General features: G+C 44.5%; 1 protein-coding gene across 1 annotated transcript in view; it reads right to left on the bottom strand.

Moving 5' to 3' along the window:
- Window positions 1-13,304, bottom strand: part of ARHGAP29 (Rho GTPase activating protein 29) — a 291,858-nt gene that overhangs the window by 182,699 nt on the left and 95,855 nt on the right. The window contains 1 exon segment of the mRNA XM_029617439.1: window positions 11,860-12,003. Within this exon segment, the coding sequence (XP_029473299.1) occupies window positions 11,860-12,003 (144 nt within the window).

The raw sequence follows: 13,304 nt of genomic DNA, 5'->3' as shown, positions 1-13,304 counted from the left end.
ACCTTTTTCTAAGGAGCTCTTCAGATCATGTGTCTTAAGTCTATTTCCTTTGCCTCTCTTTAGAGAATCACCCCAAAAAAATGTAATTCACTAAACACTACAGTTCATATTTTCACACTTCCTAGTAAAATCACCAATTAAGAACCTATTTGCATATTTTACTTTCAATTATTTTTCTGTTTTACAGTTTTTCTTCTCTCTAAAGTAAATGCTTTGGGAGCTGCGAGTGAGCATGATGTTGAGTCATCCGTGCATGTATACGCAGCAGCTACATCACGCAAGTGGGGAGCAGCTGGGCGACTGATCAGGCCAGAGTTCTGGGATGGGATAGCCCAATGCCTATCTTGCAAAATCTAGTACCTGCATGGCTTGGGCCAGCCTGGCCTCTCTCCCTCCCTCCTCCATTGAAGTGCTTTTAGAGATGTGGAGGGCCATGTTTGCAGCAACTTTTGCCTTCCATGTGAGAGGTGACCTCAACCAGCAGAGCAAGAGATTACAGAAAAAGCACCACAGTGGGTTAGAAGCAGGACAAAGTGGTGATGTCAGAGGTGGCGAGTAGGAGGGGAGGTAAAGGGGGTGTGAGAGAGAAGAGAGGGGAGGAGTGAACAGAAAGTGGAAAAGGAGTGCACAATAAGGGAAGGAAAAAAGAGGACAGGAGGTGAACAGGAAGGGAGAGCATGAATGACAAGACTGGGAAAGGAATAAGGTAAACAAAGGAGTGTCCAGCAGTGTTGAGTGAAATGAGCAGAGGGTGAAGTCCCAAGTATTCATTAAATATTCATTCCATTAGTTTTTTGTGGGGATCCCACCATAATCTAAAAGATGCCATAAAGCTATTAGAGGTAGACAAGCTAACACTTAATTTAACACAAGTGCAAACGAACTACAAGCAATGCTCCAGTATTAAATATTAACACAAACAGGGTCAGTGCAAGGGTATAAGGCATCCTAAGTGAGCCTTACAACCTGATACCCTCCCAAACTCCCCACACACAATTAAAAATCATGTATAACAATTTTACATGAAAAGGAAATTGAGGTAAAAATATCACATGTATTATATATTTATATGTTCTACTGTTATGCCAACCAGAAAATCCTGCAAAAAAAAAAAAAGTCTTGGAATTCACATACTATCTTTATAAGCAGAATATAAACATTTTAAAATAAATACATAAATATAAAATTATGCCTATTTTAATATTCTCAGAAAGCCATGAAACTGAATTACAATTATAATATAGTAATCCTACCATACAAAAACAGCACTGTCAGCACTCAAACAGTAACAGGCTTACCTCTGAAAAGGCAACACTGCAAATATTACACCAGGCCCTAGCATACCAATTCACCTCCATTTAAGAAAACAGAAGAAGCCAGGCTACTAAAGATCACGACAAACTACATGCTAGCAAAATACCTCACCAAAATGCAGAATAAGTGACTAAAGTGAAAATAGAAACATGCCAACAAAAACTGAACTGGAAACTCTGCAGGCCTTCCCTGCCAAAAAGAAGAGCAGGAGCTGAGAATAAGAGCAGCGCATGGCTTAAGAGTATATGAAGTGCAAAAGTGGAAAACAATCACCACTCAAGTGCCATACTGTAAGAAAATCCAGTCGGATCTTCATGAAGAATAGGCCCCTGCCATAGCAGATCCCTGTGTGTCGGAAACCAGAGGGGACAGTCCACCAGGAGCCTTCGCAAATCTGCATACCACGGTCTCCTGGGCCAATCTGGTGCCACCAGAAGCAACAGTCCCCTGTAACTCTCGATCTTCTGAATCATTCAGCCAACATGGGCCAAGAGGGAAAAGCATACAGCAGCTTGCCCTCCAGCCACTCCAGCATGAAGGCATCAATGCACAAGGACTTTGGATTTCTCCTGCAATTGAAGAAGCAAGGAAACTTTGCATTGCAAGAAGTCACCAGCAGGTCCAGAAACAGAAGGCCCCAGAGATCCACTATTAGCTTAAACACAGAAATAGCTGATGCTCTAGCCGGATGGGAATATGCTGGTATACCTCGGACAAATCCAGAGACATCAAAACTCCACAGACTGTACTGCCATTATCACTGAGTGCAAGGTTTCCATGCAAAAAAAAAAAAAAGTCAGATGCAAATGACTGTTGACCTCTGAGATCCAGGAAGGGGTAAACAGCCCTCCTTGGGCACAACAAAATAAATGGAATATCAGCTTATATTTTCTTGAGTTATAGGAACTAGAACCACAGCCTGCAGATTGAGGAGTCTTGACAATGTACACTCCACTGCCTGTCTCTTCTGTTGAGAGTTCGAGGGAGACACCATGAACACATCCCGAAGAACACTGTGAAATTCCAGCGCATAGCCATCTCTTATCACCTCCGGAACCCACTGGTCCGACATGATTTCAACCCACCTCCAATATGAGAGACGACCCCCTATCTCCTGTCCCTGGGGGTCGGTCAGCACACCTTCATTGGGAGGCTCTGGGGGCTCCACTACCTGAGCCTGTGCCCCATGTGGACTGCCTGGAACGAAAGGACTGAGACCTACCCAAATGTCGAGCCCTCTGAAAGGCCACTCCTCTGTAGGGTCAAAATCATTTGGATCCCCTAGTATGACCTCTCACACTGAAGGAGTGTGGCGTCTGTTTCTTATCCTCTGGCAATTGAGGAACCTGGGACTCAACCTACTTATTGGTCATTTTCTCCAGCTTGCTCCCAAACAAGATTGAGCCTTTAAAGGGCAACTTCATAAGGTTAGACTTTTAAGGTTGCATCGGCCAACCAATTTCTCAGCAATAACTGACACCAGGCCACCCCTCTGGCTGAAGTGCGGACTAAATCACAGCCCACATCTGCCAAAAAGGCGGCTGCTGGTTCAGTCACTGCCCTGGAATTCACACCAGATTCATCGACTTCCTGAGAGAGAAGTAAACAAGAGCGAGCCACCAGGGAACAAGAAGCTAGCTGCAAATTCATTGTTATTGCTTCAAAGGTCTGCTTAAGGATAGCCTCAATTCTCTTATCCTATGTATCCTTCAAGGCCACTCCCCCTTCTATGGGAATACAGCGCATATACTTTTGGAAAGCGCAATTGCTCTCTCACATCTGGATCCAGGGGGTATAGCCCTTCCAAGACTTGTCCCCCTTTGAAATTAGCTTCCAGCACCCCATTCAAGATCAATCAATTCTTGAATAGCCTCCATAATAGGAAACAAACATAAGGCTTTATGCAAAGAAATCAAAATGGGATCTCTCTTTGGCTCAGACATGGATTCAGCCCCAGGTACTCCCAGCATCTTCAATGTTCGGGAAATCAAAGCCGGTAACTCATCTCTATGAAAGAACCGCAACATAGTTCTACATGGTTCCAATCCCGGAGGAATTGCCCCATCTTCCAAAGAATAAGGATCAGCTTCATCATTCATGCCATTTGGGTCCCTAATGGTACGACCAGCAGAAGATTTAGGCATACTCCAACGCTTACCTGCAGCACCAGGCATGCGGGACTTTGCGACCTGCAACCCTGACCTGTTAAGATTGGCCAAAGCCAACTGCGCCTGAAAAAAAGACTGCAGTACTTGAAAAAATTCTATCCAAGAATAGACAGAAGTATCCCATCTAAAACCAGGGAGCATCTATCCTGTGCCCACTGAACTACCTTCCCCCGCTGATGAACCAGTTAGTGGAGCTCGAAAGTCAGGCAACCCTTCTGGCAGCTTTTTTCCCCAGTCCTGCTACAGGCTGGGAAGAACTGAGCTTAGTAAAATCAGATGAAGGCAATTTCCCCTGAGCCTCCAAGCAGCACTGACAAGTTAGAGGGTACGCCAGACTGAGATGCCCAAATATGATAAGCAGCATAGAGTTAGTGCTTGGGTTTCTTTGCTATAGGCACCATCAGTCTGTCAGTATGCTCCAACAGGAGAAGTGTGCATCCAGCTGAGTTTGCGCTGCAAAAAAAAAAAAAAAAAAAAAAAAAAAAATAGGTGCCCAAAAATTAGGCATCCAAAATTTAGGCTCAATACTGCACCTCGATAAGCGTCCAAAAACTGAGCTCCCACAAGGCCGCTGAGATTTTGTGCGCAGATAAGTTTGTACGAACACCCAGATAGATGCCCCTAACCAACTGTACGCCCAACCAGGCATACAACTGGATGCTCAGCTGAATGCACTAGCACAAACCGATGGAACTGAAGAGGGCAGCCTAACGTGCAGGAAAAAATGCGCAAAACACCGTGGTGGCCTACCACGTAGCGAAGAAAAGCCTGAGAGTGTGGCCTAGCCAAAAGGCTACTCAAACCCCGACACTGCCCACATCTCCAGGGCTGGGAACAAATTTCAGATTGGAGTGCTGAGCATGGAGACCAGAGGGAGGAGGAATCCCTACAAAACTCCTTCTCTCTCTTTTTTTTTTTTTTTTTTTTTTTTAATGCCTTACCTGAGCTCAGCCCATCCCAGCCGAGCACAGAGTTGGTCTCCAGCGGCGGGTGGAGAGGGCATATATCTTCACCATCACGCTCGGCTTCCTGCACCTGCTTGCCTTTCAGGTTTTTATTTATTTATTTATTTATTTTCAGCTAAGTCCACGTCAGCTGAAAACCAGCTACCTGACCAAGGCACTCATCTGAAAAAGGGATCCAAAGATATCACCTCAGGAATTCTCGAGTGGGGCAAATTTCCTTCTTTTCTCCTTTTAAAACTTGAAGCAATCTCCTGTAGTGAGATGCACGTCCACCATCTGCTGGAGATGGAGGCTGTCAGTGCAAGGGTATATATACCGTGACATCAGCTTTGCTCTGCCTCCATCTGCTGGTAGAGGTGCATAACTCACTGGGGTTCTGAATCCGCCTGAACGCAAAGAAACAACTAATTTCCTACTGGATGTCTATATAACAAAACAGAGAAACACAGAAAATGGGTGATATTTATTAAGGGACTTCCTGTGTGTAAAAAAGTTTAAATAGGTTAACACAAACTAAAATATAAATACAATGTATTCATCTTTTGTGTATTAGGCTTACCCAAATAAATTTCTATTTAGAATTGAAAAATATTTGATATGGCATTAAAATTTTAAAAGCATTTCATTAAAACATTTACTGCATATAAAATCTATAGGCAAGGCAATGTGTCACTGATACTGTTTGCTTCTCAGGACACCCCTTCCATGCTTACTAAGGTTACCTACAACTCTGTTGATTTAAAATCAGAATAAAATGTTTTCAGTTCACAAAACCACAAGTCACATTTCCCAAACTGAGTAAACTAAAGAAAAAAAAAATCAAGCTTTCCAAACTTATGTAAAGATTAGATGGTAAACAAGCAGAAATGGAAGATAGGAGAGAAAATGGGCTCTGAATTTGGCTTTAACTAAATGAAAACTTAATATGTAAAAATGTACCAGAAAGAAAAATGTAGCATCAAGATCTGGAGACAAAACTAGCACTGAAGGAACTTAAGTTATTTATAGATGAGTAAAAAATACCACACAAACAGCTTAAAAACCCACAAATGTCTGCCAGCACATTTGCACAAACTTACCAAGAAATAATCTACAGCATATCCATTAGTTGAAAATTCTTCAGTGAAGAAAAATAAAAGCTGGATGAACAAAGCTTTTCATACAACCTCACCCTAAACAAGGATTTTGTCTCCTCTAAGAAACAGTTTTCCTGTTGCAGGAAGGATTTTGCTTTGTCGCATCAGGCCTTTGAATAAGAAAACACAAGAAAAACTATTTTCCCCATCAGATTTTGTCTTAAGTGAGATCTGTAATTTTACATAAAAATAAATTTGAGCCAAACAAAAACAGTAACAAAGATTTGTTACACCTTCTAAAAATTAAGCAGAAACCACAAACCTTTGCTGGATGCAGCCAGTTTTCTTCATATCTGTTACTAGAGTGATGATGTACTTAACTTTAAATACGCACTCTCTTTCCCCAGGACATCCTGACTGCACACAATGCCTAAGCATAACAATGAACTAAATTCTGCATTACCAAAACAAGGAAATGCTACTATCTGTATACATTTTATCAAACAGCAACTGGAAATTTTTACTCAAATAAAAATTAGTCAAAATGGAGTGTGTCAAAAAAGCACTTAAAGCACAGAGTTCCAATTTTGTGAGCCCACTTGAGCAAGGAAGAAGGAAATACAGTTTGCAAGCCAATGGGATTAGGTCTGTTTATATACCGAGACCTCCAATCTGTTTTTGCCGAAGGAGACAAAAAGCTGAGTGGACAGGTGTTGAGATGCTGACGATACAAGTAAATGGCCAGAACTCTTCTACAATCCAGAGTGTGGAGTGCCCGTTCACGCTGGTGAGCGTGTAGTCATGGAAAAAAGGAAGGCAACACAATGGACTGATTGAGATGGAATTTTGTGACCACCTTAAGAAGGAACTTCGGGTGTGTATGCAAGAACACCTAATGACTAAATTTTGTATAAAGGGGGCATGACACCAGAGCTTGCAGCTCACTAACCCTGTGCGCTGAAGTAACCGCAACCAAGAAGATGACCTTCCAGGATAGATACTTCAGGTCGCAGGATCGCAAGGGCTCAAACAGAGCCTTCATGAGCTGAGACAGGACAATGCTGAGGTCCCAAGGAAACTGCTGGCAGTCGAGTGGGGGGCTTACGTTGTAACAAGTCTCTCATGAACCACTCCACAAGCAGATGGGTGGAAATGGAGGCACCATCCCTCCCCTGATGGCATGCCCCGATGGCACTAAGGTGAACCTTCATTGACCTGGCCTGCAGACCAGACTCTGAGAGGTGCAATAGGTAGTCCAAAAGGTTTGGTGGGGAACAAGAGAAGGGATCCAGACAGTGTCCCACACACCAAGCCGAAAACCGCTTCCACTTGAGATTGTAGGATTTTCTCATGGAGATTTTTCTGGACTCCAAAAGGACTCGCAATACGCCTTCCGAAAGGCCCAGAGCTTGGACAGTCACCCAGTCAACATCCAAGCCATGAGAGGCAGGGCTTGGAGGCTGGGGTGGCGGAGCCTGCCCTGGTTGATTAGGTCCAGAGCAGTCCTGAACCAGGATCAGGGGGGGTGCAAGACCAGCTCCCGTAGTAGTGGTAACCAGACTTGGCAAGGCCAAAAGGGTGCGATTAGGGATCATGGTATCCGGTCCTTTTGGAGATTTTGGATTGTTTTTGAGATGAGCGGAATGAGAGGATAAAAATACAGCAGCCCGGTGCCCCAGTGAAGTGAAAAAGGCGTCAGACATGATCCTCTGCTCATCTGGCCCAGGCAGCAGAAGCGATCCACTTTCTTGTTCTCTGGGGAAGCAAAGAGATCCATGTCTGGGATCCTCCACAAGCGAAAGTTGCGGGTTCGCTACCTCTTGGTTGAGGGACCAATCATGAGGCCAGAAGGCCCAGCTCAAGAAGTCCACGAGGACGTTTCCGCCCCAGGGAGATACACTGCCCAGAGGAGAATGTCGTTCTCGATGGCCCACGACCAGATCTGGACTGCCTCCTGACAGAGGGCATTTAATGCTGTTCCTCTCTGCTTGCTCAAATACCACATAGCCATCTGATTGTCTGCTGAATGAGGACCACTTTGTTGAGCAGTTGCTCTCTGAATACCTGCAGGGTGTACCGGATTGCCCGTAATTCCAGGAAGTTTATCTGGGACTGCATCTCCTGCAAAGACCTAAGACCTTGAGTGTGGAGGCCTGTAACATGGGCTCCCCAAGCAGTATGGGGCGTGTCTGTGGTGAGGACAATCTTGGACTGAGGGCTCCAGAAAGGCCTCCCCTTTTCCAGATTTGATGGGGTTGCCCACCACATAAGGAATTACAAAAGGGGAATAGTGATCAGGACACAAGCTCGTAGATCCTGGATGGTTTGACACCACTGGGAGTGTGATGTCCACTGAGCCCTGTGCATGTGAAGCCGAGCAAACGGTGTAACATGCACCGTTGCCACCATATGACGAGAAACTGAGAAACTGATGCGCTGAGACATGGGAGCAACTTGAGATTACCCAAGCGAGCGCAGCAAAGGTGTCCGCCCTATCTTAAGGTAGAAAAGCCTTCGTCTGGACGGCGTCCAACTGAGCCTAAATGAAGTTCAGTTGTAACAGCTGGAGATGGGATTTCGGATAGTTGATCAGAAATGTTGAGATTACTTACCTGATAATCTCCTTTTCCTTAGTGTAGACAGATGGACTCAGAATGAATGGGTATAGTATGCTCGTGCTAGCAGTTGGAGACGGATCTGACGTCAGCACGGGTATATATACCTCCACAGGAAGCGTAGCAACTCAGTAATCTTCCTTGCAAAAGCTGTTATGGATGTACTGACGATCAATGAAATTAGTGAAACAGGATTCCCCTGACCGATTGATAGGAGCTGGAGACCACCAGCATTCACAACCGGAAGGCGTCGACACCTGGTAGAGTGGACACTCTTATGTAAGCAAAAAGGACATGGCCTACCTTGAATCGGTGAAACCCATGTATACTGGCAGCCTGGGCGGGATGCTGAGTCCATCTGTCTACACTAAGGAAAAGGAGATTATTCAGGTAAGTAATCTCAACATTTCCTGGCGTGTAGCCAGATGGACTCAGAACGAATGGGATGTACAAAAGCTTTACTCCCAGCCCGGGTGGGAGGCTGCCTGAGGACCGTGTAGGACTGTCCTCGCAAATGCGGTGTCCTCCCTGGCCTGGACATCCAGACGGTAGAACCTGGAGAAGGTATGGAGAGAGGACCACGTCGCCGCTTTACATATTTCTGCAGGCGACAGCATCCTGGATTCTGCCCAAGATGCTGCCTGTGCTCTGGTAGAATGAGCCTTGACTTGTAGAGGCGGTGACTTCCCGGCCTCTACGTAAGCTGCTCTGATAACTTCTTTAATCCAGCAGGCGATGGTGGGCCGAGAGGCCGCTTCACCTTGTTTCTTTCCGCTGTGTAGGACGAACAGATGGTCCGTCTTTCGTACTTGTTGTGTCAATTCCAGATATCTGGGCAGCAATCTGCCAATGTCGAGATGGCGTAGTAAACGCCCTTCTTCTGATTTCTTCAAACCCGCCGTAGTAGGCAAGGATATGGTCTGGTTGAGGTGAAATTGTGAAACCACTTTAGGTAGAAAGGAGGAAACCGTGCGAAGATGGATAGCCTCTGGAGTGACTCTAAGAAAGGGATCACGGCAGGACAACGCTTGTAGCTCAGAAATGCGGCGTGCGGAACACACTGCCAGCAGAAACACCATCTTCAAAGTTAGAGAACGGAGAGACAGGCCCCGAAGGGGTCTGAAGGTGGATCCCGCGAGGAAATCCAAAACTAAGTTGAGGTTCCACAGGGGCACAGGCCACTTCAGTGGCGGACGAATGTGCTTGACTCCTTTCAGGAAGCGAGAAACATCTGGATGCGTGGCAATGGTCTTGCCATCCCTCCTGGGACCGTAGCAAGACAGTGCAGCCACCTGAACCTTGATGGAGCTTAGGGAGAGACCCTTCTGAAGCCCATCCTGTAGAAAATCCAAAACAATAGGGATTGTGGTCGCATGTGGATTGGTGTCGTGAGTATCGCACCAGTCTTCAAATATTCACCAGATCCTTACGTAGGTGAGGGATGTGGAAAACTTATTTATTTATTTATTTAGCACTTTTATATACCGACTTTCCAATAACAGAGTTACTGATCAATTCGGTTTACATTCTAAACAGAAACATTGACAAGTTAATGTCTTACAATGAACTTGCGGGCTCAGAGTAGTGTATCTATCACCGGCTCCAAGTAGCCTCTTTTCTTCAGTCTAGCCCTCTCAATGGCCAGACCGTAAGCGAGAATTGAGCTGGATCCTCGTGGAGGATGGGACCTTGATGAAGCAGGTCCCTGAGAGGAGGCAGGGGAAGGGGCTCCCCTGCCAGTAGTCTTCTCATGTCCGCGTACCAGGGTCTTCTTGGCCAATCTGGTGCCACTAGCAGAACTAGGCCCCGGTGCTTCTGAATCTTGTGGATGATGGCGCCCAGCAGAGGCCACGGAGGAAAGGCGTATAGGAGAGTCCCTGGAGGCCACGGCTGAACCAGGGCGTCGATCCCGTGTGAGAACGGATCTCGCTTGCGGCTGAAGTATCTGGGTACTTGAGCACTGGACCTGTCCGCTAGTAAGTCCATGACCGGAATCCCCCAGTGGTCCACAATCATCTGGAAGGCTGTGGGTGACAGCTGCCATTCCCCTGGATTTAGGCTTTCTCTGCTGAGGAAGTCTGCCGTGGTGTTGTCCTTCCTGGCAATGTGGATGGCGGAGATGTCCTGAAGATTCGCCTCTGCCCAAGCCATCAGCGGGGCTATCTCTAGAGAGACCTGTTGGCTTCTGGTTCCGCCCTGTCGGTTGATGTATGCCACCGTGGTGGCGCTGTCGGTCATCACTGACTGCTCGGTTCCGCAGTCTGTGAGCAAACTGCAGGCAGGCTAACCGGACTGCTCGTGCCTCTAGACGGTTGATGTTCCACCCCGACTCTTCTCTGTTCCACCACCCTTGTGCGGCGAGTTCTTCGCAGTGTGCTCCCCAGCCGCTCAGGCTGGCATCTGTGGTGAGCAGAGTCCACGTGGGGGAGGACATCTTCGACCCCCTGCTTGTGTGGTTGGGACTGCAACCACCACCATAGCTGGGTCCGCACTCTGGCTGGCAGAGGTCGATGCACGGAATAATTCCGGAAGCGGGGGCTCCAGCTTGATAAGACTTAGAAAGGGGTTTGAGTTCTGGTTTAAGTATGGGATTTGTAAAAATCAAAGATAAAGATAACAATGCTTAGAATGGCCTACCAGCAGACATAGTGCATCCAGCAGTATCAGAATTTAAACATGCTTGGGACAGATATAAACCATAGTGTTAGGAACAGATAACTGGAGAGAAAATGTTGGTTTAAGTATGAGAATTTATACCAAAAGTGGTAAAAAACAAAAACCGGTGACGTCAACCACTGGGCACACTGGAAGGTCAATTGGTACCTACATGTCAACAATATGTTTAAAGATGAGACCAAAATTTGACATGCCATTCTGTGACTGAACAAAATCAAGTCACTGCTATATAGTTCACCATCAAAAACTAACTGATATATACAAAGAATGAACACAGGAGGAAGTGAATAATGACCTTGGAACAGACTATGATAATGAAAAAGATACACTATACAGTAGCAAAATCCTCCAAAACACGAACTCTTTAAAAACACCTCCCATAATATAAGCAAAACAATATCATGAATAAAAGACAATACAAACAAAAAGAAAACAAAAAGTAATGGAGGTGATTTAGTTCTTTGGTCCAAATTTCTGGTCTTTCCTATTTAGTCACTCCCACCACCAAGAAAGTAAAATGAAGAGTTGCTTACAAGAACTTCAAGCAGGTGTAAAGAGCTGAAGAATTCACTCAAGAAAAATTTCCAAAAAGATTGACCAAAATTTTAAAGAGGTGCAAAATTTTATTCCAAACTATATGAAAACCTTTTCTGAAAAAAACAGCCATTAAAATCTAACCAGCACTACTGCTTTAAAAATCTGTATTTGCAAATACAGATTTTAAAAACTGGGGAAAAAAAAAAATGCTGCTCCTGTTTTTTTTCCATTAAAAAAAAAACCACCCTGCTAATTTTGAACTTGTATAGTATTATGTGTTTAGAAACACAATGCCAGATGTTGGCAAGAATTGCACGGTCTAAATGAGTGGAAGTTATCACTCTTGCTTGAACTGAAAAGCAAGTTCTTGGCTGTGGACTCAGCTTGGCCTAGGTACCACCAAACTAATGACAGTTTTCAAGCTAAAACTTCTCAAGTTAAGCAGATATTTATATGTACGATATTTTGTAAAATATCAGAAATAAAGATGCCCAATTACCAGCCTTACCTTTCACCTTTGCAATCACTGTTCCCGCGGCACCAAGAATATCAACTGAATTGAGGGCCTGATGTTTACTTATCACAGCTTTCAACACACGCAGCAGCTCACCCAGACGCTCATGAACCATTTGATGTAAGCCATCTAGATTTTCTGTAATTAAAAAGTACATTATAGCAAGGATTATTTAATAAATTGAATGTAATTACTTATTTTCTACAAGTAAAATCTCATTTCTACTAGAATGAAATTAAAATTCTCTTGATTCAGTTCTGTTACAAGGTTTCAGTTCGCACACATTTCATTCTAGACAGAAAATGAGATATCAATTGCTGTTTCAAATCTGTTCCTTTTCTTTAGCTAATGCAAGGATGTATTTTGCTTCCCTTTTAAGATATGCACTCATTTTAAGTAGTCTTGCAAGGATTTTTCCTTGCTCCTTAATGACTGAGAATAGTCATTTGATGAGGAAGTATCTATTCACCTTCCTATCAGCAATAGTTTAAATAGACCATAAAATGTTCTTGTGTGAAGTAGCCTGCCAGACTTCATTGGGCCCTTTTGGGCAGGCATTCTAAACCCATCCATCTTCCTCCAGTCCCTTTATCTCCAAACACTCCACCCTTCTTGCTCCTGGTACACACTACTTCTTTCTAGTCTGCTCTCCTCCCCTCATTTGTCAGCTGGCAGAAGGGGGTAGAGCTTCAATCCTCCTCTTCCCCCCACAGCTCTACCAAAAGCTTTCCCTTCATTTCCCTCAGCTTAGCTTCACTGTCACCGGGTCTTTATCCCTGGGTTGTCTGCTGGGACCTTCCTTCCTGTCATACCAACATTCATTATAGGCCGGGTTTTCATAACTTAACTCCTGGGAGGTGTCAATATCAGTTTCATATCATTTTAGAATTTATTCGGTCATACAAGTAAAAGTGTTTTTGGCGAAAAAATAAATATAATTTTGATGCAAGTCATTTTACTGCTGAAGAGAATAGCATTTCAGGTTTCTGAATGCTTCTCCTAAGTGTAACATTACAGGTCAAACTTTACATTGTGGAACTGCTTTGCTGATCCTCATCAAAACACCTTGAAGGAATGACAGTACTAGATGTAATGAGTATACAGCATAAAAAAAATGAAGTTTTAAATAAGGGACAGAGACTTGAGTTTTAGAAAGCAAAATTGCTTACCTTGTAATAATAGGAGTAACATGAACTGTGGAGGCCATGTGGCCCAGTAAAGTGAGAAACTGATGAGCTGTCGTTTGTTTCTGTAAGGAAATGGATTTTGCTAGTAGAATGAGTGTGTCTGCTCGATCTACAGGTAGAATGGCCTTTGCTAGATTGGTGTTCAATTCTGCTCCTATGAAGTGAAGTAGGTGAGTTGGAGTAAGATGGGATTTTTGATAATTGATGAGGAATCCCATGGAGTGAAGTAAAGCAATTGTTCGAGTGAGAGAA

Source organism: Rhinatrema bivittatum, chromosome 10 (assembly GCF_901001135.1).
Source record: "Rhinatrema bivittatum chromosome 10, aRhiBiv1.1, whole genome shotgun sequence".
NCBI classification, from domain to species: Eukaryota; Metazoa; Chordata; class Amphibia; order Gymnophiona; family Rhinatrematidae; genus Rhinatrema; species Rhinatrema bivittatum.
The sequence above is the reverse complement of the archived record's forward strand: the minus strand, read 5'-3'. Positions and strand labels throughout refer to the sequence as shown.